At 44.9% G+C, this 24,099-nt stretch overlaps 1 protein-coding gene across 8 annotated transcripts in view; it reads left to right on the top strand.

Moving 5' to 3' along the window:
- Nucleotides 1–24,099, top strand: part of BNC2 (basonuclin zinc finger protein 2) — an 858,290-nt gene that overhangs the window by 237,349 nt on the left and 596,842 nt on the right. For 7 of the 8 annotated variants that reach the window (XM_073665382.1, XM_073665365.1, XM_073665205.1 and 4 more), the window contains one exon: nt 2,722–2,928. The exons of the other annotated variant lie outside the window; for it this stretch is intronic. In XM_073665382.1, coding sequence (XP_073521483.1) covers nt 2,722–2,928 — 207 coding nt within the window. The remainder of the gene's footprint in view (nt 1–2,721; nt 2,929–24,099) is intronic. 8 annotated transcript variants of the gene reach the window in all.

The following is a 24,099-nucleotide window of genomic DNA, read 5'->3' as shown; positions in this document are numbered from 1 at the left end:
CAGCCTGGAAAAGAGAAGGTTGAGGGGGGACATAATAAATGTGTACAAATATGTTAGGGGACAGTATAGAGACCTTGCCCGGGATTTGTTCAAAAGGAGGGATATTACGGTAACAAGAGGGCATTCACTAAGACTGGAAGAGAAAAGGTTTCAGCACCAGCATAGGAAGGGGTTCTTTACGGTAAGAGCAGTGAGAATATGGAATTCACTGAGTGAGGAGACGGTAATGTCGGATTCACTAAACCAGTTCAAGCGGGGACTGGATGCTTTTCTAGATACCAGGCAGATTTCTGCATATACTTAAAAATAGAATAAAATAGTAGGTTGATACAGGGATTTATTCTGACTGCTGGTTTCAGAGTCGGGAGGGAATTTTTCCTCAGGTGAAGATTGGCTAAATCATTTGGGGTTTTTGCCCTCCTCTGGATCAACTTTAGCAATTACAGAACTAACAGGTCGAACTTGATGGACGCAAGTCTTTATTCGGCTTTACTAACTATGTAACTATGTAATTATTTTTATATTTTGATAGATTGTAGTTTACTGAACATGGCGATACTACATATAGTGGTTTGAAAAAGTGTTTGCCCCCTTCCTGATTTCTTATTCTTTTGCATGTTTGTCACATTTAAATGTTTCAGAGCACAAAACAAATGTAAATATTAGACAAAAATAACACAAGTAAACACAAAATGCAGTTTTTAAATGAAGGTCTTTATTATTAAGAGAAAAAGAAATCCAAACCTACAGGGTCCTGTGTGAAAAAGTGACTGCCCCCTCTTAAAACATAAATTAACTGTGGTTTATCACATCTTTGGGAAGCTAAGTTCAATTTCCCGAGCCACACACAGGCCTGTTTACTGCCACACCTGTTCTCAATCAAGAAATCACTTACATAGGGCCTACCTGACAAAGTGAAGTAGACCAAAAGATCCTCAAAAGCTAGACATCATGCTGCGATCCAAGAAATTCAGGAACAAATGAGAAACAAAGTAATTGAGATCTATCAGTCTGGAAAAGGTTATAAAGCCATTTCTAAAGCTTTGTGACTCCAGCGAACCACAGTAGTGAACCTTCCCAGGAGTAGCCAACTGACCAAAATTACCCCAAGAGCCCAGCAACGACTCATCCAAGAGGTCACAAAAGACCCCACAACAACATCCAAAGAACTGCAGGCCTCACTTGCCTCAGTTGATCTCAGTATTCATGACTCCACCATAAGAAAGAGACTGGGCGAAAATGGAGTTCCAAGACAAAAATCACTGATGAGCAAAAAAAAAATAAAGGCTTGTCTCAGTCTTGCAAGAAAACATCTTGATGATTGCCAAGACTTTTGGGAGAATACTCTGTGGACTGAAGAGACAAAAGTTGAACTTTTTGGAAGGTGTATGTCCCATTACATCTGGTGTAGAAGTAACAGAGTATTTCAGAAAAGGAACATCATACCAACAGAAAAATAGGGTGGTGGTAGTGTGATGGTCTGGAGCTGTTTTGCTGCTTCAGGACCTGGAGTACTTGCTGTTGTAAATGGAACCATGAATTCTGCTGTCTACCAAAAAATCCAGAAGGAAAATGTCTGCCCATCTGTTCGTGACTTCAAGCTGAAGGGCACTTGAGTTAAGCAGGACAATGATCCAAAACACACCAGCAAGTCCACCTCTGAATGGCTTAAGAAAAAGAAAATTAAGACTTTGAAGTGGCCTAGTCAAAGTCCTGACCTTAATCCGATTTAGATGCTGTGGAAACCCTCCAATGTGGCTGAATTACAACAATTTTACAAAGATGAGTGGGCCAAAATTCCTCTAGAGCATTGTAAGACTCATTGCCCGTTATCACAAATGCTTGATTGCAGTTGTTGCTTCGAAGGGTGGCCAACCAGTTATTAGGTTTAGGGGGCAATCACTTTTTCACACAGGGCCCTGTAGGTTTGAATTTCTTTTTTCCTTAATAATAAAGACCTTCATTTAAAAACTACATTTTCTGTTTACCTGTGTTATCTTTGTCTAATATTTAGAGCTGTTTTGTGCTCTGAAACATTTAAGTGTAACAAACAGGCAAAAGAATAAGAAATCAGGAAGGGGGCAAAGACTTTTTCACAGCACTGTATGTGTGCAGTATTTTTTATTATCTTTATTTTTAATAGGGGGAAAAGGGGTGATTTGAACTTTTATGTTTTATTTAATTTTTTTTTTACTTATTTAAAACTCTTTACTGTATTTATTAGTCCCCTTAGTCCCCTCATCTGATCGCTTTTGCTATATACAGCAATACCACAGTATTTCTGTACATGCCAAATATCACGGTCTCCTTTGAAGCCCAGCTACAGACAGGGTTTAAAAGGAGCTTCGTGATTACAGGCATGGAGGTTTTCAACGGACCCTCAGCTGTCATAGTAACTCATTGGAGCTCCACGATTGCGGCAGGGGGGCGCTGATGGGTGTTTAGAATAAAGCACCCCCATGCTGGCGCACTGTTAATGCTACTGTCAGAGTTTCACAGCAGAACTTAACATGTTAACAGCCGCGGGTGAAGCTCTACTTTCCCCATGGCTGTTAAAGGCAAATCTTGGCTGTGTGTCACAGCCATTATCTGCTGGCTATGGGGCGAGCTCTCCCACTCAATACACCTGCTACCAACTTGCGCTATACATATACGGCAGATGTCGGTAAGGGATTAAACAACAAGTTACTACTAGATATTATAACACTGTGTTTTCAACAGGATTGCAATGGGGACTGTGCCCCAATGATGAACCATACTAAGGTCAGCAGTGAAGACCCACCAACTGCTCATGAAGCTCATAGCTTGCCAGCTGCAGCTCCATCCTGGGATGTACAATGGCCATCCAGTACAATGAATGATGACATTACACCTTCTTACTGGCCTGGAGCCTGGAACATGAACCCAAAAGTAAAATCAGGAAAATCTGTAAGTTTTGTAATAGTTTTTTCCAGTATATTGAAGTTATATACGCAGTTTCTGAATGCACTATGTAATACTGTCTGTGACAGAGCTTTTCTTTGAATTAACAAAATCATTGTCGGGTTAAGAAATGATCCAATTAGCCTAACTCCATACTAGTCATGTTTTTACCCGGCTCACCCAAGAAACAGCTGACTAATAGTTACGAGGCATGTGAATGAATGTATGATGCATGTGGTTATGTATGTATTGGTTCCGGACAGGGGTTGATTGTTTAGCTTAAATCACTGTGAATAATTTATAACATCAGTAGTCAAAATAGTCAATATAAATTCTAATAAAAAATAATATACTGACTATTGCACTAGTGGCTATATCTTTAAAATACATAGGTAGGGATTATTCATTGGATGGACCATCTACCTGGCTTTACGTCTGCAGCTCTCTACTTGTATAACTTACTAACAGAGTCATCAATACATATGATCAAACTGAGAATCCTAGCATGTTGTTTGCTGTATGATACATTAAATGGATGACCCTCTGCCGTTGGCCATAGATGGACCATTGCCAAGGTTTATTTTGCTGTAGTCAACATATGCCTTACACTAAAGCCTCATTCAGACGTCAGTGTTGCATGTGCGTGTTGTATCCATTTTTTTCATGTATAGAACATGTAACCATTATAGTGCTATTTATATACCTTATCTTTTCACCGACAGTGTGTCCATGCAAAACTTATGGAGACATGTCCGTTTTTTTCCCAGCAGCACAAATGAAAACGCCAATATGAGTCTATGGGTCTGTGAAAAACAACTGCAACACAAGGATGGCATCCGTGTGCCGTCCGTGTTTAACCCCTCCATGACCGATGACGTATATTTACGACATCGGACGTGTCTCTGCCTTTGATGCGGGCTCACATGCTGAGCTCGCATCTTTCCCCACACTTGATGGCTTACTTAATCAGTCATCAAGTGCCTCTAACAGCCATGGGTGAATCCAAGATCCACCCGCGGCTGTTAACCAGTTAAATGCCACAGTCAATCACTGACGGTGGCATTTAACACGTGTAGACAGGAAGCACTTAATTGATCCCGCCCCTCGGCATGCCCGTCACATGATCGTGAGGCACCAATGGGTATTTATGACAGGCGTAGGTCTGTTGAAGACCCCCATGCCTGTCATTAGAATCCTCCAATGAACGCCGGCCCGTTCATTGGAGGAGATCGTGATTTTTGCTATACATAGCGCAAGCGATCGGAAGATCGCAGCTTCAAGTATCCTAAGGGGACTATTAAATACTGGAAAAAGTAAAGGTAAGTTTTAAAAAATCCTTCCCAAAAGTTTTGCCACATTAAAAATAAAACAATAAAAAAAAGAAAAAACTACACATATTTGGTATTGCTTCATTTAGAAAGGTCTAATCTATCAAAATATAAAATAAATAATCCGATCGGTAAACCGTGCAATGAGAAAAAAAATCAAAACCCCAGAATTACGTTTTTTTGGCTGCCACAACATTGCAATAAAATGCAATAAAAGGCAATCAAAACATTGTATCTACCTCAAAATGGTATTAATAAAAACATCAGCTCAAGGCCACACACAGCCCCAGATCCCAAAAAATTAGAACATTATGGATCTCGGAAAATGACGACAAAATCAAAAATAATGTTTTGACAAATTTCTGAATTTTTTTCACCACTTAAATAAAACTATAGATGTTTGGTATCTGAGTACTTGTACAGACCTGAGGAATCATATTGCCAGGTCAGATTTACCATATATTGAACATGGTAAAGAAAAAAAAACAAAACAATTATTGAATTGCACTTTTTTTTGCAATTTCACCGCATTTGTTTTTTTTCCCATTTTCTAGCACAATATGTGGCAGAGATCTCACATGGCTATATGGCTGGAAAACTAAAAAGTTTATGGCTCTTGGAAGAAGGGGAGGAAAAAAGTGAAGCAAAAAATGAAAAATCGCCCGGAGGGGGGAGGGATTAACATTGCAAAGGATAGGAGACACTTTGTCATTTATTTATTTATTTATCCATTTATGAAAATCACTGATGACACACTGAGGACACACTGATCAAATACTGATAACACTCAGATGCAGAACACTGATGATACACATATCATTTTTTTCTGTACATAAAAAAAATTGTCTGAGCAAGGCCTTACTCAAATATATTCCAGTAGATACAATTATACTTAGAAATATTTTTCTGTTCTGTTTTATTATTGCTTGATCCTTTTAGCTGTTAAAATTGCATTCTTCTTTTGTACCTTAGGCACATTTATGCCACTTTTGAACTATATTACAGATCACATGTCTGCAGAAAATGGTTTCTTGTAGTCACATGCTTTTTGCCCTTCATCATGCTTGACATCGAACTCAAAGACCCACACAGTTCCTATTCACTACTAACCTAAATGAAAAGGTGTTCACATGATTAGTTTAATTGACATGGTACTAGTAAATTCATAGAGGAAATGTGGTCCACTTCTTATGGTCATTGGTAAGAGAAGTTTTAACAATCAATAAGAATGGCAAATTCTAAAGTGTTAGCATTATCAAAATACGAAATCAGTAGAAAAGCCTCACTATGTAGCAAATAGAGAAAACCTCTCTTATCCAAACATCCGTCAATCCATGAGGAACCTCTAACCATTGGTATTAATATTGCCAAGAAGAAATTTGTATTGCAAAGGGGGTTAGAATAATAGAGTAAGGCACTGTATGACTTAGGCCACGGCCCCACTATCTGTATTCGTTCAGTATTTTTTCTCGGGAGTGGAAGACAAAACCAGGTGAGGAACAATAAGAGAAAAGGTATAATAGAAACAAGTCACCAATTCTGCATTTATCACCCACTCCTGGTTTTGGCTCCAACTCTTGAGAAAAATACTGACCGAATACTGACCAAATACTGATAGTGGGGCCATGGCCTAAGGGTAATAATGCCACAAACACATCAGAATAATTACATCTTTTACTGTCATAGATGTTTTTAATCATTTTTAACTTTATGGAATAACGCATTATTGATTTTATTTGAATCCATTGCAATTCGAATTTCTTCCTGGCAAAATAAAGTGGAAGGTTTGTAATGCAAATGATTAAATAAGTCAATATCATGATGAGTTGGGAAAATTGCTATTAATGCATCCTCTGCCACTGGCAGAATATACAGTACAGACCAAAAGTTTGGACACACCTTCTCATTTAAAGATTTTTCTGTATTTTCATGACTATGAAAATTGTACATTCACACTGAAGGCATCAAAACTATGAATTAGCACATGTGGAATTATATTCTTAACAAAAAAGTGTGAAACAACTGAAAATATGTCTTATATTCTAGGTTCTTCAAAGTAGCCACCTTTTGCTTTGATGACTGCTTTGCACACTCTTGGCATTCTCTTGATGAGCTTCAAGAGGTAGTCACCGGAAATGGTCTTCCAACAATCTTGAAGGAGTTCCCAGAGATGCTTAGCAATAGTTGGCCCTTTTGCCTTCACTCTGCAGTCCAGCTCACCCCAAACCATCTCGAATGGGTTCAGGTCTGGTGACTGTAGAGGCCAGGTAATCTGGCGTAGCACCCCATCACTCTCCTTCTTGGTCAAATAGCCCTTAGACAGCCTGGAGGTGTGTTTGGAGTCATTGTCCTGTTGAAAAATAAATGATGGTCCAACTAAACGCAAACCGGATGGAATAGCATGCCGCTGCAAGATGCTGTGGTAGCCATGCTGGTTCAGTATTCCTTCAATTTTGAATAAATCCCCAATATTGTCACCAGCAAAGCACCCCCACACCATCACACCTCCTCCTCCTCCTCCATGCTTCACGGTGGGAACCAGGCATGTAGAGTCCATCCGTTCACCTTTTCTGCGTCGCACAAAGACACGGTGGTTGGAACCTAAGATCTCAAATTTGGACTCATCAGACCAAAGCACAGATTTCCACTGGTCTAATGTCCATTCCTTGTGTTCTTTAGCCCAAACAAGTCTCTTCTGCTTGTTGCCTGTCCTTTGCAGTGGTTTACTAGCAGCTATTTTACCAAGAAGGGCTGTTGCACAAAGTCTCCTCTTATCAGTTGTTGAAGAGATGTGTCTGCTGCTAGAACTCTGTGTGGCATTGACCTGGTCTCTAATCTGAGCTGCTGTTAACCTGCGATTTCTGAGGCTGGTGACTCGGATAAACATTTCTTCAGAAGCAGAGGTGACTCTTGGTCTTCCTTTCCTGGGGCGGTCCTCATGTGAGCCAGTTTCTTTGTAGCGCTTGATGGTTTTTGCAACTGCACTTGGGGACACTTTCAAAGTTTTCCCAATTTTTTGCACTGACTGACCTTCATTTCTTAAAGTAATGATGGCCTCTCCTTTTTCTTTACTTAGCTGCTTTTTTGTGGCCATAATACAAATTCTAACAGTCTATTCAGTAGGACTATCAGCTGTGTATCCACCAGACTTCTGCACAACACAACTGATGGTCCCAACCCCATTTATAAGGCAAGAAATCCCATTTATTAAACCTGACAGGGCACATCTGTGAAGAGAAAACCATTTTCGGTGACTACCTAGTGTTGAGCGAGCACTAAAATGCTCGGGTGCTCGAAGCTCGGGCCGAGCTCACTGTGATACTCGGGTGCTCCCCCGGCAGTCTGTAGAAAGCCTAAAAAGTGCCCAAAACGATAGTGACAGTGCTCAAATGACATGGGGACAGCATGGGGATCGCCCCTGGAAACATTTCTGACCCCCAGGTCACTGCTGTCAACAACGTGGTCAGAGGTATTAAGCCACTTTTACAGGCTCACAATAAAACGTTCAAAAATGAAAGTGAAAGTGCTTTCCTGTGAAATATGTTAACCCCTTAACGACCATGGGTCTTTCTGTTTTTGTGTTTTCCTTTTTTGCTCCCCTTCTTCCCAGAGCCAGAACTTTTTTTAATTTTCGTTCAATATGGCCATGTGAGGGCTTATTTTTTGCGGGACGAGTTGTACTTTTAAACACCATCACTGGTTTTACCATATCATGTGCTGGAAAATGGGAAAAAAATTCCAAGTGCAGTGAAACTGCAAAAAAAATGCAATTCCACAGTTGGTTTTTGGGTCCTTTTTTTATCACGTTCACAGATTGCTAAAACTGACCTGCCATCATTATTTTCCAGGTCGTTACGAGTTCATAGATACCAAACATGTATAAGTTCTTTTTTATTTAAGTGGTGAAAAAAAAATCCAAAGCTTGCTAAAAAAAACAAAAAAAAATGACCCATTTTCCGAGACCCTTAGCTTCTCCATTTTTCGGGATCTGGGGCCAGGTGAGGGCTTATTTTTTGCGTGCCGGGCTGACGTTTTTATTGATACCATTTTGGGGTAGATCCGATGTTTTGATCGCCCGTTATTGCATTTTATTGCAAAGTTGTAGCGACCAAAAAAACTTAATTCTGGCGTTTAAAATTTTTTTCTCGTTACGCCGTTTACTGATTGTATTAATTCTTCTTTTATATTGATAGATCGGGCGATTCTGAACGCGGTGAAACCAAATATGTGTATGTGTTTTTTTTTTTTTATATATATATATTTTATTTTGAATGGGGCGAAAGGGGGGTGACTTAAACTTTTATATATTTTTTATTTTTTTTATTTTTTTAAAAACTTTTTTTTACACTTTCTGCTTGCTTCTATAGTCTCCAGAGGAGACTAGAAGCAGCAGTTGTCTGATTGCTTCTACTGCATACAAGCGATGAGCAGATCGCTTGTATGCAGGAGAAATGCTCACTTGCTATGAGCGCTGACCACTAGGTGGCGCTCATAGGAATTGAGACATGACAACCACAGGCGTCTGCTGCAGACCCTGAGTTGTCATGCCCACCCATTGGTGACCCGCAATCACGTGACGGGGTCACTGATGGGCGGGGCTTAGGACTCCCGGAAGCGCGAGTTAAATGCCACTGTCAGAGATTTAACATGTTAACAGCCGCGGGTGGATTGCGATTCCAATAATCAGCTGACATGTGCTCGCTTCAGTGCGGGCTCACCGCCGGAGCCCCCGCTGAACCGGCCTTTCCGACCTGGTGCGTACCATTACTGAACAGGTCGGAAAGGGGTTAAGGAACATCCTTTCCAACGTAAAGACTTGTGTATAAGGTAAAATAAATAACCAAAAACAAAAATACTCCTCCACACCTTGGGCTATGTTCACAAGTAGCATCTTTTATGCGTTTTTGCACGTCTGTATTGCTTTCAACCGTGACAAATGCATTCACCGGGAAATGTCATTTTAACATTTTACAACCTTATCTGGCCATGTGCTGTGTGACACATGCATACAGTGCTAAAAAGACATGGGAACAGCATGGGGAAGACCCCTGGAAGCATCTCTGACACCCAGGTCACTGCCTAAAAGTGTGCCCATCAGAAGTGATCCTTGCCACATCAGAAGATGCAGACTTGCAACTATCCCCGTGCAAGTCCTTGTCCCAGGGCAGTGTTCAATTGTACCTCCCCCATAACTTGCAATACAAACGCAAGTATGCAGCCTGCCACCCACCCACCCCCAGGCTGCAATACCATACTGCTAGCTTGCTTGCACTTGAAATTGGGCCTTTTAGGCATGTGGAGGTGGAATCTGGCCACCACGTCATGGCTGCGTCGGTTGCCTGGTATTGATACTCAGTCCCCAGCCGCCCGGCGGCCGGGTGTCCACGCTTGGTCCCCAGCCGCCAGGGGGCGGCCGGGTGTCCATACTCAGTCCCCAGCCGCCCTGCGGCCGGGTGCCCACCCACAGTCCCCAGCCGCGTGGGGGTGGCCCAGTGTCCATAAACGGTCCCCAGCCGCCCCTATTTGTCCCGGTGCGCCTTATACACAAGCGCGCATACCAAAACATTACCTGTGCCCTCCCCAGTGCATTTAGTGGGAAGGACAGCCTAACCACAAACACGTGGACAAGTGAATGTGGCCAGGAATGGTCCATCTCTCTGACGCCTTCACACTGGGTTAATATTGTGGAAGCCGGGACACAGTTGGACACTGGGATGCAACACGTCCTCCAGACATAGAGGATTGCGGGTCCTGGGTCAATCAGGCTTCAACACAAAGTTCAGAAGGTAGACAGCAGCAGTGGTCGGCCTCCTACACAACGAGTAAATTAATCATGAGCATGAGGCCATCCATCTCCTTAGTTTTCTGTTCCTTGGAATGCAAGCGCATGTATGTAGTAGCAGCTAGGCCTGAGGTGGTCAGCGTTTTGGCGCATATTCTACCTCCTTCGAGGATTGCTGGATGTTTTCCTGCTACTATCCCAGTTCTATGACTCCCGTTAAAACAAAGCTTCAGGTGATGAATGATGGATGAGGTGGTGGCAAAGGAGAAAGAGCAGGAGGAACAGGGACCATTCACATCAATATCAGGCCAGCCAACCATACATGTCTTGTAGGATATGTTTCTGTACCAAAAGGAGCGGTTCAGCTACACAGTTATAAGGCATACAGTGAATGCAATGCCTACCAAAAATTTCGAGGTACTCCAATGCCCCTTGGAAGTGACATGGAGGTCAGAGGGCCTTAACTAAACCGTTTTTTACATTTATAGCAACTGGGTCTCCTGTACACTGTTGGCCTAAGCAGGGAATGGAAGGCTTTCCAAAAATTATTAGGCACTGCAATGCCCCTTGAAACAGACGTGGATTACAGCATATTAAAAACCTTCTACCCATTATTGGGGAGTGGGTCTCCCTTAGTGTTCGCCTATGCATTGAAAAGCAAAAGCTGACAAAAATTAGGAGGAAATGCAATGCCCGTTGCAAGAGTCGTGGAGGTTAGAGGTAATTAAAAACAACATGTCAATGCCCCTTGGAAGAGCTGTGGAGTTCAGAGTGGTTTAACAAGATGGTTTTAATGCCCCTTAGAAGAGATGTGGAGTTCAGAGTGGTTTATCAAGACAGTTTTAATGCCCCTTGGAAGAGATGTGGAGGTCACAGTAGCTTAACAAGATGGTTTTAATGCCCCTTGGAAGAGACGTGGAGTTCAGAGTGGTTTAACAAGACAGTTTTAATGCCCCTTGGAAGAGTGTTGGAGGTCGCAGTGGAATAAAAAGACAATATCAACGCACTGTGGAAGAGACGTGGAGGTCACAGTAGCTTAACAAGACGCTTTAATGACCCTTGGAAGAGACGTGGAGGTCACAGTAGCTTAACAAGACGATTTTAATGCCCCTTACAAGAGCCATGCAGTACAGCATATTAAAAACATTATTCCCATTATTGGGGAGTGGGTTTCCCATAGTCTTTGCCTATGCCTTCCAAGCAAAAGCTGCCAAAAATTAGGAAGGGGGAACTTGCAATGTCCCTTACAAGAGCCATGCAGTACAGCATATTAAAAACATTATTCCAATTATTGGGGAGTGGGTCTCCCATAGTCTTTGCCTATGCCTTCCAAGCAAAAGCTGCCAAAAATTAGGACAGAGGAACTTGCAATGCTGGCAACATGGACCACGGTCACCCTGGTGGTATAGTGGTCGTGGAGGCTGAGGATAAGGAGAAGAGCAAAAAACAGCCGAAATGAGGAAGCGTATACCCATGTGTGGGTGTGAAGCGATGCATGGGAATACACCTCCCGAAATAACACAGTGGATTTGACTTTATGTTACTCTGCTGTCATTTGGTGGTGATGAGAAGTCTGGCCCAATCCAGCCCTTGTTCATTTTGATAAGGGTCAGCTTGTCAGCATTGTCAGTTGACAGGCGAGTGCGCTTATCAGTTATAATTCCCCCAGCGGCACTAAAAACACGCTCCGATAACACGCTAGCGGCAGGGCAGGCCAGGACCTCCAAGGCATACAGAGTGAGTTCATTCCAAGTGTCCAGCTTGGATACCCAATAATTAAAAGGCACAGAGGATTCACGGAGGACGGTGGTACTCCCTCACCATCTTTTGAAACTTTCCACTCCTTGTGAGAGTACCCTGCGCCTCAGGGCCTGTAAGCTGGGCAGGTCTCAGAAAACTGTCCAAGAACATTGACAGTGTTCCCCTGCCTCTGCTGGATTGGAGTTGCATCTCTCTCGCCTGTATGCCTTAGTTGGGCAGCGAACTGTGACCTCTGCCGCTACCGTGTTCAGATGGGAATTTTTTTAATAGTTCTGCAGCAAGGGCCTTCTGGTACTGCTCCATTTTTGTAGACCTCTCCAACTCAGGAATAAGAGAGTGAAAGTTCTCCTTGTAGCGGGGGTCTAAAAGTGTCATCAACCAGTAATGACTGTCACCCAACATTTTGACAATGCGAGGGTCACGGTTAAGGCAGCGTAACATAAAGTCAGCCATGGGTGCCAGACTGGTAACGGGCAAGACTTCCATGTCCTCACCAAGATGACGACTGATAGTGTTGAGCCATCACTAAAATGCTCGGGTGCTCGAAGCTCGGGCCGAGCTTACCGTGATACTCGGGTGCTCGACCCGAGCAACAAGCCCAATGTTAGTCTATGAGAGACCCGAGCATTTTTGCGGCAGCACCCCTGGCAGTCTGTAGAAAGCCTAAAAAGTGCTCAAAAGACATGGGGGCAGCATGGGGATCGCCCCTGGAAGCATTTCTGACCCCCAGGTCACTGCTGTCAACAACGTGGTCAGAGGTATTAAGCCACTTTTGCGGGCTCACAATAAAACGTTCAAAAACGAAACTGAAACGGTTTTCCTGTGAAATATGTTAAGGAATTTCCTTTCCAGGGTAAAAACTTGTGTATAAGGTAAAATAAATGACCAAAAACAAAAATACTCCTCCACACCTTGGGCTATATTCACAAGTAGCATTTTTCATGCGTTTTTGCACTTTTGTATTGCTTTCAACCGTGACAAATGCGTTCACCGGGAAATGTCATTTTAACATTTTACAACCTTATCTGGCCATGTGCTGTGTGACACATGCATACAGTGCTGAAAAGACAAGGGATCAGCATGGGGAAGACCCCTGGAAGCATCTCTGACCCCCAGGTCACTGTCTAAAAGTGTGCCCATCAGAAGTGATCCTTGCCGCATCAGAAGATGCAGACTTGCAACTATCCCCGTGCAAGTCCTTGTCCCAGGGCAGTGTTCAATTGTACCTCCCCCATTCCTTGCAATGCAAGCGAAAATATGCAGCCAACCACACACCCACCCGCAGGCTGCAATACCATACTGCTAGCTTTCACTTGAAATGGGGCCTTTTAGATTGGAGGAGGCCAAAGCTGGCCACTACCTCATGGCCGCTTCGGCAGCGAGGTATCCATACTCTGTCCCCAGCCGCCCGGCGGCCGGGTGTCCACGCTCGGTCCCCAGCCGCCAGGTGGCGGCCAGGTGTCCATACTCGGTCCCCAGCCGCCCTGATTTCTCCTGTCATCTTCCCCCACACTTTTCTTGGCCGGGCCTGCTTTAGGGCAGCATTGGACGAGCCCACCAGAGAACCAGACTCCTCCGGTGGGCCCTGGCTTCTCCATCAGGGGACTTGAGAGTGCCTAGGTGAGGAGCATGATGATGATGATAGAAGCTAGCATCTGCTTTGTTTTCTTGGAATGCAAGCGCATGTATGTAGTAGCGGCTAGGCCTGAGGTGGTCCGCGTTTTGGCGCATATCCTACCTCCTCCGAGGATTGCTGGATGTTTTCCTGCTACTATCCCAGTTCTATGACTCCCGTTGAAACAAAGCTTCAGGTGATAAATGATGGATGAGGTGGTGGCAAAGGAGAAAGAGCAGGAGGAACAGGGACCATTCACATCAATATCAGGCCAGTCAACCAGATATGTCTTGTAGGATATGTTTCTGTAACAAAAGGAGCTGTTCGGCTACACAGTTATAGGGCATACAGTGAGTGCAATGCCTACCAAAAATTTCAAGCCACTCCAATGCCCCTTGGAAATGACATGGAGGTCAGAGGGCGTTAACTAAACCTTTTTTTCGATTTATAGCAACTGGGTCTCCCGTGCACTGTTGGCCTAAGCAGTGAATGGAAGGTTTTCCAAAAATTATGAGGAACTGCAATGCCCCTTACAAGAGCCATGTGTGGCACCCCAGGGGTCTGGTCACCACAGTAATAGAGATATTACGTCGGAGAGCAAGTGGGAGGTTTCCTGGTCAGGATCTCTTAAACATGCAACATCCTCCTGCCCCAGTCCTGGGAGGGGAGAATTCTGCCCTTATAAACTGGATCTGGGGCGGGGTTGAGTGAGTCAGAGAACAGTCAGAGTCAGAGTGAGAGCAAGGGAAAGTAACAGCAAGGAGCTCTGTAGGAGCTAGGAGCTAAAGACCAGGGGCTTGAAGCTGAGCAGAGCTCGCCCTGGCAGAAGACAATAGGAACCGGACACAGGAGTCCGAAGCTGTGAGGACTTATATATCCAGCAGCAGAAACCAGCCGGCAGGGGATTTCAGGTCCTCTGGCCATAGAAGCCCGGAGGCTCAGTCACAAAAAAGGGACCAGCACTGCCGTCGTGGAGCGGAGGCTAACAGAAGGCCCCAAGTCACCAGCCATACGGGTGAGCACTACACGGTACACTCAGGGACGTGGGCTACTTCTACCCGCTTACAGCAAGGTAGCCAGGAAGAGTGCAGACAGACGGGGAGGCCTACAACTCCACCTGGCCAGGGGAACTCCTGCTTGCTCACAGACTGACCAGGCCTCTTATGCTAGCCACTACTCCCGGGAGGGTCTACCTTATAATCATCAGTAAAGACCGTGAACTGCACTGCAAAGACTCTGAGTCGTTCCTGCTGCGCTCGTGCACCATCACCCCCATCATCCACACTCACTGCCCTGACGCTATGCTCCTCCCGAGGGGAGTTACCCCATTCTATGCTGCGCACACAACACCAGCCTCAGCGGTCTGCCTCGCAGCGGTGGTACTCCCTGACCGCAATCCACGGGTGGCGCAGTCGGACAATTAACCTCAAAACCTAAGAAAGACTGCCACTGGTTTGACCAGCCTGAGCCACGGGACCGGGTCAACGCCACGGAGACTACAGACCCCAGAGACCCGGCACCGGGTATCCCACACACGTGTACACACGGCCCAGGGGGCGCGTCACATGCAGTACAGCATATTACAAACATAAGTCCCATTATTGGGGAGTGGGTGTCCCATAGTATTTGCTTATGCCTTGCAAGCAAAAGCTGCCAAAAATTAGGACGGAGCAACTTGCAATGCCCCTTACAAGAGCCATGCAGTACAGCATATTACAAACATAAGTCCCATTATTGGGGAGTGGGTGTCCCATAGTATTTGCTTATGCCTTGCAAGCAAAAGCTGCCAAAAATTAGGACGGAGCAACTTGCAATGCCCCTTACAAGAGCCATGCAGTACAGCATATTACAAACATAAGTCCCATTATGGGGGAGTGGGTCTCCCATAGTATTTGCTTATGCTTTCCCAGCAAAAGCTGCCAAAAATTAGGACGGAGCAACTTGCAATGCCCCTTACAAGAGCCATGCAGTACAGCATATTACAAACATAAGTCCCATTATTGGGGAGTGGGTGTCCCATGGAATTTGCTTATGCTTTCCCAGCAAAAGCTGCCAAAAATTAGGACGGAGCAACTTGCAATGCCCCTTACAAGAGCCATGCAGTACAGCATATTACAAACATAAGTCCCATTATTGGAGAGTGGGTCTCCCATAGTATTTACTTATGCTTTCCCAGCAAAAGCTGCCAAAAATTAGGACGGAGCAACTTGCAATGCCCCTTACAAGAGCCATGCAGTACAGCATATTACAAACATAAGTCCCATTATTGGGGAGTGGGTGTCCCATGGTATTTGCTTATGCTTTCCCAGCAAAAGCTGCCAAAAATTAGGACGGAGCAACTTGCAATGCCCCTTACAAGAGCCATGCAGTACAGCATATTACAAACATAAGTCCCATTATTGGGGAGTGGGTCTCCCATAGTATTTGCTTATGCTTTCCCAGCAAAAGCTGCCAAAAATTAGGACGGAGCAACTTGCAATGCCCCTTACAAGAGCCATGCAGTACAGCATATTACAAACATAAGTCCCATTATTGGGGAGTGGGTCTCCCATAGTATTTGCTTATGCTTTCCCAGCAAAAGCTGCCAAAAATTAGGACGGAGCAACTTGCAATGCCCCTTACAAGAGCCATGCAGTACAGCATATTACAAACATGAGTCCCATTATTGGGGAGTGGGTGTCCCATGGTATTTGCTTATGCTTTCCCAGCAAAAGCTGCCAAAAATTAGGACGGAGAAACTTGCAATGCTGGCACCCTGGTGGTATAGTTGTGGTGGAGGCTGAGGATAAGGAGAAGAAGATTAAACAGCCGAAACGAGGAAGCGTATACCCATGTGTGGGTGTGAAGCGGTGCATGTGAATACACCTCCCGAAATAACACAGTGGATTTGGCTTTATGTTACTCTGCTGTCATTTGGTGGTGATGAGAAGTCTGGCCCAATCCAGCCCTTGTTGATTTTGATAAGGGTCAGCTTGTCAGCATTGTCAGTTGACAGGCGAGTGCGCTTATCAGTTATAATTGCCCCAGCGGCACTAAAAACACGCTCCGATAACACGCTAGCAGCAGGGCAGGCCAGGACCTCCAAGGCGTACAGAGCGAGTTCATTCCAAGTGTCCAGCTTGGATACCCAATAATTAAAAGGCACAGAGGAATCACGGAGGACGCTGGTACGATCGGTAAGGTACTCCCTCACCATCTTTTGAAACTTTCCACTCCTTGTGAGAGTACCCCGCGCCTCAGGGCATGTAAGCTGGGCGGGTGTCAGAAAACTGTCCCAGAACATTGACAGTGTTCCCCTGCCTCTGCTGGATTGGAGTTGCATCTCTCTCGCCTGTACGCCTTGGTTGGGCAACGAACTGTGACCTCTGCCGCTAGCGTGTTCAGATGGGAATTTTTTTAAGAGTTCTGCAGCAAGGGCCTTCTGGTATTGCCCCATTTTTGTAGACCTCTCCACCTCAGGAATAAGAGAGTGAAAGTTCTCCTTGTAGCGGGGGTCTACAAGTGTCACCAACCAGTAATGACTGTCACCCAACATTTTGACAAAGCGAGGGTCACGGTTAAGGCAGCGTAACATAAAGTCAGCCATGCGTGCCAGACTGGTAATGGGCAAGATTTCCGTGTCCTCCCCAAGATGACGACTGACCATGCTCTCCTCCTCCTCCTCCTCCCCCCTGTCCTCAGGCCACCCACGCTGAACCGACGGTATGACACTTGTACAGGTACTACCGTCTACAACGCATGATAGCAGCTCCTGTTCTTCCACCTCCTCCTCCTCCTCCTCCTCTCCCTCATTGTCCCCCAATGCACGTTGGGATGAGATGAGGCTGGGCTGTGTGTAATCGCCCGCTACGGCTTCTTGATCCATCTCATCATACTCTGGCTGCAATGCCTCCTCTTTAATTCTCTGCAGAGAGAGTTGCAAAAGACAGACAAGTGGGATGCTGACACTAATGATGGCGTCATCGCCACTCACCATCTTGGTGGCCTCCTCAAAGTTTGTCAGGATGGTACATATGTCAGACATCCAGGTCCACTCCTGAGGTCTTATGTGTGGAGTCTGACCTGAATATCGACGGCCTTGTTGCAGCTGGTACTCCAGAACTGCTCTCTTCTGCTCACAAATCCTTTGCAACATGTGGAGGGTAGAGTTCCAACGTGTGGGGACATCACACACCAGTCGGTGTGCCGGAAGCTGCAAACGCTGCTGCAACACAGCAAGGGCGGCGGAAGCTGTAGCCGACTTGCGAAAATGAGCTGACAGGCGGCCTACTTTCACGAGCAGATCTGGCAACTCGGGATACGATTTAAGAAACCGCTGAACCACGAGGTTAAGCACATGAGCCAGGCATGGTACGTGTGTGATCTCACCTCGCCTCAGAGCCGCCACCAGGTTACGGCCATTGTCACACACGACCATGCCGGGATGTAGGTTCAGCGGTCTCAGCCACAGATCTGCCTGCTCTTTCACAGCTGTCCACAACTCACAAGCAGTGTGAGGTTTATCACCTAAGCTTATGAGTTTCAGCACAGCCTGTTGCCGCTTGGCGGAGGCAGTACTGCAATGCTTCCAGCTTGTAACTGATGTGGTGATATCTGAGATGGAGGCTGAACATGAGGAGGAGGAGGAGGAGCTGTACACTGTGGGGGCAACTCTGATTGACATAGGGCCCGCAATCCTCGGTGTGGGGAGGATGTGTTCCGTCCCAAGGTCCGACTGGGTCCCGGCTTCCACTATGTTTGCCCAGTGTGCCGTCAGAGAGATGTACCGTCCCTGGCCACAAGCACTTGTCCACGTGTCCGTTGTCAGGTGGACTCTCCCAGTAACTGCGTTGTTGAGGGCACGGAAGATGCTTTGGGACACGTGCTTGTGTAGTGCGGGGATGGCACACCGGGCAAAATAGTGTCGGCTGGGGACCGAGTACCAAGGGACGGCCACCGTCATAAGATTGCGGAAGGATTCCGTCTCCACCAGCCTAAATGGCAGCATTTCCAATGCAAGCAGTCGTGAAATGTGCGAATTTAGGACTGTGGCCTGTGGGGCGTTAGCTGCGAATTTCTGCTTTCGTTCAAAGGTCTGGGATATGGACAATTGAACGCTGCGGTGGGACGTGGACGTGGACGTTGATGCTGTTTCTTGAGAAACTGCCATAACAAGTGAAGACTGAGAGGAGGGAGCATCTTTACATGCAGTATGGACACGGGATTGCCTTGCACACACAACAGGGGGTTCTATTGCACGCACAACAGTGGAAGAAGCAGTGGTGACACTCGCTGACACTGGTCGTGGACCCTGGGTTTCGCCCCACAAAGTCGGGTGCTTTGCTGCCATGTGCCTGATCATGCTGGTGGTGGTCAGACTGGTAGTTTTGTCACCCCTGCTGATGCTGGCATGGCAGGTGGAACATATGGCCTTTTTGGGGTTATCAGCAGAGTCTTTAAAAAAATTCCAGACTCTGGAAGACCTACCGCTTGTACTGGCAACGTCCCTCGTGTTGGTGTTACGGGGAACGGTTGCCTTCCTTCTGTCTGCGGCCACCACACTGCTTCTTCCTGCCTGTTGGGGTACTCTGCCTCCCTCCCCCTGTGTGCTGCTGGCCTCACTCTGCATGTCCTCCTTCCACGTTGGGTCAGTTACTAGATCATCCACCACCTCCTCCTCTTCCACTTGCGCACCACGATCCTCCTCCTCACTTCCTGGCAATTGTGTCTCGTCATCATCCACCTCTTGTGACAGATTGCCAACGTCGACTTCCTGTGGCCGTGGCTGTTCAAATATTTGGGCATCGCAACATGGGATCTCCTCTTCCACCACTTCAAGCGTATCAGGCGAGGGGCCCAAATCAGGAAATGGACCAGTGAACAGCTCTTCAGAGTGTCCAAGTGTGGGATCACTTGCTGTCTGACGACAATCGGCATGGTGGGAGGAAGGAGCATCAGGGTGAGGAGGAGTATGCGGTCGAGACTCACGGCTACTAAGAGTTGACCGTGTGGAAGACAGACCGGAGGTGGTGGTGCCCAGGTAACTGGAAGTATTGTCTGCTATCCAATTAATAACCTGTTCACACTGATCAGTTCTCAATACTGGTGTTGTTCTGTGCTTCCCTAGTAATTTGGTCAAGAAGTGGGAGCGAGAAGATGTGGCTGTTGGTTGTGGCACATTTTCACCTTGGCCACGGCCCCGTCCTCTGTACGAACCATCACCAGAACGTCCACTTCCACGTCCCTTGCACCGCGCCTTGCCCATTGTAAATGAAGTAAAATAGCTTACACTTGCACTATCAATGGTAAAAGGGTAATAAAGAGTAGATTAGAACCGTGGAAGAGGAAAACCACAGTTATTGTTTACTGGCGTATACCACACTTTTTTAAATAGAGATATTTGCGGCTGAACAGTGAGCGACACTCTCAAACTGCTTTTTTTTTTAGATACCAAAGGCCCAAAACTGGATAGTACAGCGATTTGACCCGTGGAACTGCGAAACCACACTGGGATGTCGGGCCTACACAAGACTATTTTCAACAGATATATTTTTGTGTCACAACAGTCAGGAGACACTACTCTTTTTCTTTACGGAAAAAACTACCAAAACCTGAATAATAGAGATTTTTTACCGTGGAACAGCAAAACCACAGTTATAATTTACTGGTGTATACCAGGCTTTTTAAAATATATATATATTTGCGGCTGAACAGTGAGCGACACACTCAAACTGTTTTTTTTAGATACAAATGGCCCAAAAGTGGATAATACAGAGGTTTGTACCGTGGAACTGCAAAACCACACTTGTATTTCTCGGGCCTACACCAGACTATTTTCAACAGATATATTTGTGTCTGAAAAATCAGGGAGACACTATTTTTTTTTTTTTTACAGCAAAAAATGCAAAAAGCAGGATAATAGAGATTTTTTACCGTGGAACAGCAAAAGCACACTACTGTCTCTCTGGCCTACACCAGACTATTTTCAACAGATATATTTGTGTCTGAAAAATCAGGGAGACACTATTATTATTTTTATATAGCAAAAAATGCCAAAAACAGGATAATAGAGATGTTTTACCGTGGAACATCAAAACCACAGAAATAATTTACTGGTGTATACCAGGCTTTTTAAAATATATATATATTTGCGGCTGAACAGTGAGCGACACACTCAAACTGTTTTTTTTAGATACAAATGGCCCATAGAACTGCAAAACCACACTTCTATTTCTCTGGCCTACACCAGACTATTTTCAACAGATATATTTGTGTCTGAAAAATCAGAGGCACACTTTTTTTTTTTTGAAGGGGGGGGGGCACCAAAAGGTTAATAAGATGGGTATTTGTACATTGTGAAGGAGGAAAAAAAAAAGAGGATTTAGATAAAAAAAAAGGATTTTTACTGGCCCCCGGGACCTGGAGCTAAGTCCAGCAATTTCAGCAACAGGAGCAGCACACAGGACTGTAATGCAGCATTTGCTGGTATAACTACTGCGTCTCCTATACAGCCTGCCTGCCTGCCTGCCTGATATACCTGGGATGGATATTAGTCCTGAGAAGGACTGTTTGTTTGATCTGGCAGCCTTTACAGACCCTACACTAACTATTTTGCAGGATATATCTCTCCCTAAATCAGCAGCGCTGTCCCTACACTGTCTGATCCGGAGCGACTGTGTCCAAGATGGTGGCGCCCGGTTTTAAATACTCGAGGTGACGCTGTGCGGCCAGCCAATCACTGTGATGCCCACAAACAACATGGCTGCGGCATTACAGTGACTGGCTGGCAATCCCTGCATGTTCATTGGCTCCATAAAGAGCGCCAAACATGCAGGGCGGAGACCCGAGCTCCCGCCCGAGTAACCTGGAAATGCTCGGTGCTCGCCGAACATCCCGAGTAGCGTGATGCTCGGGCGAGTACCGAGCAGTGTCGAGCATGTTTGCTCAACACTAGTGACTACCTCTTGAAGCTCATCAAGAGAATGCCAAGAGTGTGCAAAGCAGTCATCAAAGCAAAAGGTGGCTACTTTGAAGAACCTGGAATATAAGACATATTTTCAGTTGTTTCACACTTTTTTGTGAAGTATATAATTCCACATGTGTTAATTCATAGTTTTGATGCCTTCAGTGTGAATGTACAATTTTCAAAGTCATGAAAATACAGAAAAATCTTTAAATGAGAAGGTGTGTCCAAACTTTTGGTCTGTACTGTATATATTTTAGTTTAAGGGCTCATTCAGACATCAGTTTTTCTCATACGAGTTCTTCAGTCTTCTTTATAAATATCTACATTTGCGCCCTAACCACTTTTGTAATTAGATTCATTGTAAACTTTCCTACACTTCTTTCTATCTAGGTAATCCTTAACTGTGTTTTTTTAAAAGCACTTTCTGAGATATTTAATTTGAGAGGAGTCTCAATTACGATGCACAGGAGGCTGGAGCTGCACTCACTTCCCTGCAGGGTCTATGGCTCTTTCTGGAGCAGGACATCATCAGAGAACAATGCTGCAGTTAAGCACTAGGATTTCTTGCAACTCCGCTTTCTGAAGATGTCCTGGATACATGTTGGTAGACACTATGGGAGAGATGAGTGCAGCAATCGCACTCTGCTTCTATCTCCTTCGCATCTTGTAACTGTGAAACAAGACATCATCAGGGAGTGGTGATAGAAGTACTGAGTGACACCAGTGCTGCCCCACAGCTTCTAGCACCTCCCTCAAACAAATTGTCATCATGGGATGGTGATAGAAGCAGTGAGTGACACCAGCACTGCCCCTTGATGACGATTCATTTGAGTGCGGTGATAGAAGCTGTGGGGCGTTGTTGGTGTCACTCACTGCTTCTATCAACGCCCCTGATGACATTTTGTTTCACATTTAGAAGATGTGGCAGCGGAGATAGAAGCAGAGTGCGGGCAATGTACTCACCTCTCCCACAGCGTTTATCACCATGGATCCAGGACATTTTTAGAAAGCGGCAATGCAAAAAACTGTAATAAGTAACCACAACATTGAAGTGAGTGCAGCCCCAGCCTCCTGTGACGTCCTGTTTGAGACTCCTCTCAAATGAAACGTCATGAGAAGTGCATTTACAAAAACAAAAAGTGTAGGGTGTTGCATAATAAAGCTAATTACTAAAGTAGTAAGGGTGTAAAGATAGATATTTAGAAAGGACATTTTAGCTACTGGACTACCCCTTCAAGAAAGGGTTAATTTAACTAGCCATGAAGAGTGATGTGAATATCTTTAAAGAAGAAAATCTGTGTCTGAAATGTTTATTATACGGATGACAGTAACATTGTACAAAGATGTTTCGATAAATGAAAAACTGCATCCATGACAACTGTTTTGACCAGTCGCGTGTTTCGCAGATGAATGGTGGTCAAGAGGCACCTGGTAGGGCAAATTGTGAGGGTCCCTGAGTTTCTGCAGAGCTGCACAATCTGATTTATAATGCATGCATAAGGAATTCCAGCACTGACAAAGTTAAGGGAATGTTCTATACAGCTGCCAAGGTCTAACACTGCTTGCTTAAGGAATTCATTGTGTTTCACCAGAAGGTTATGTTTTCCATTAATTGCAACAGTTTCCAAATACTTTGATTTTCTCAGTATGTCATACTTACTCATGTTCAAAGGGGGCGGAAACCATCAAAATCCGCATTACTTCTTTGATGCTGACTGACTAGGCTGCCAGCTACATAATCAAGGACACTGTAGGAAGTGTAATTTCTTTTTGTGGGACTTACTAAGTAAATCATTACAAGTCTCTGATACAGTAGGATATGAATTTAATAAAAGTCACACAGCTTCTGATTCTCTAGTGCCAATGTTTCTTTCAGTGAAGTCCCAAGTATTATATCTAGTGAGAAAATCCAAGGCTACATATAGATTATCCTAAACTATTTTAGGGTTATATTAAAAGTTTTGCTGGCACAACAAGGCTGGGTTTCCATTAGGCACCAGCTCTGTGGGCCATCCTGTGGAGGAAGGAACCTGTTTTAAAGGTCAAGAATTGATTATATTTCACTCAAATGGAGCTGGCATTGAAGTTGCCATTCAATATGTATATAAAGGTATTAAGGCTCTATTTGTAGAAAATGTCTATGCTGTTTTTTAGGTATCTACTGGCATCGTAGCTCCTTGTCTTAATATTCATAGACTATGTTTATCCAACTTGTCCCTAAAAAAATGGGTCTTGATCAGTATTTCCTGCTGCTGACAGCAACTGTGTGTTTATTAATTTGATTGTGCAAGCAACGGTGTGCTAACAAGTTCCAAAGATGTAAATTCAGTGTTAAAAGGACAACCCCTTTTTAAATAAAGTAGACCCGCTTGTAAGATAAAAATACTCACTGTCCATACCAGTTACAGTGATACTGGTGTCACGACTTCCAAGTCTCGTGGGACATTATTATGTCACGTGAGCCCAGCAGCCAATCAGCAGCAATAAATAGTGGCCACTGATTGGCTGCAAGGCTCATATGGCATAACAATGTCACGTGAGCGCTGGAAGACCCATCTTTGACATCGCTGTCAATTAAAGAAGACGGGGATGAAGATTGAGGGAAAATAAGCAGGTGGGAAAGTGAAGTTAATTGATGCCATGATGCATCGAGCACCTGTATTTGATTTGAACAGTCATTCTGTGCTGACAGAGTCCCTTTAAATGGAACCTGTCAGCAGGGTTTTAGACCATAATCTAACCTAAT

Source organism: Phyllobates terribilis, unplaced genomic scaffold (assembly GCF_046119375.1).
Source record: "Phyllobates terribilis strain yellow unplaced genomic scaffold, ASM4611937v1 Scaffold_1__5_contigs__length_1240528914, whole genome shotgun sequence".
Classification (NCBI taxonomy): Eukaryota; Metazoa; Chordata; class Amphibia; order Anura; family Dendrobatidae; genus Phyllobates; species Phyllobates terribilis.
Note: the sequence above shows the minus strand (reverse complement) of the source record. Positions and strands in the feature narration are given on the sequence as shown.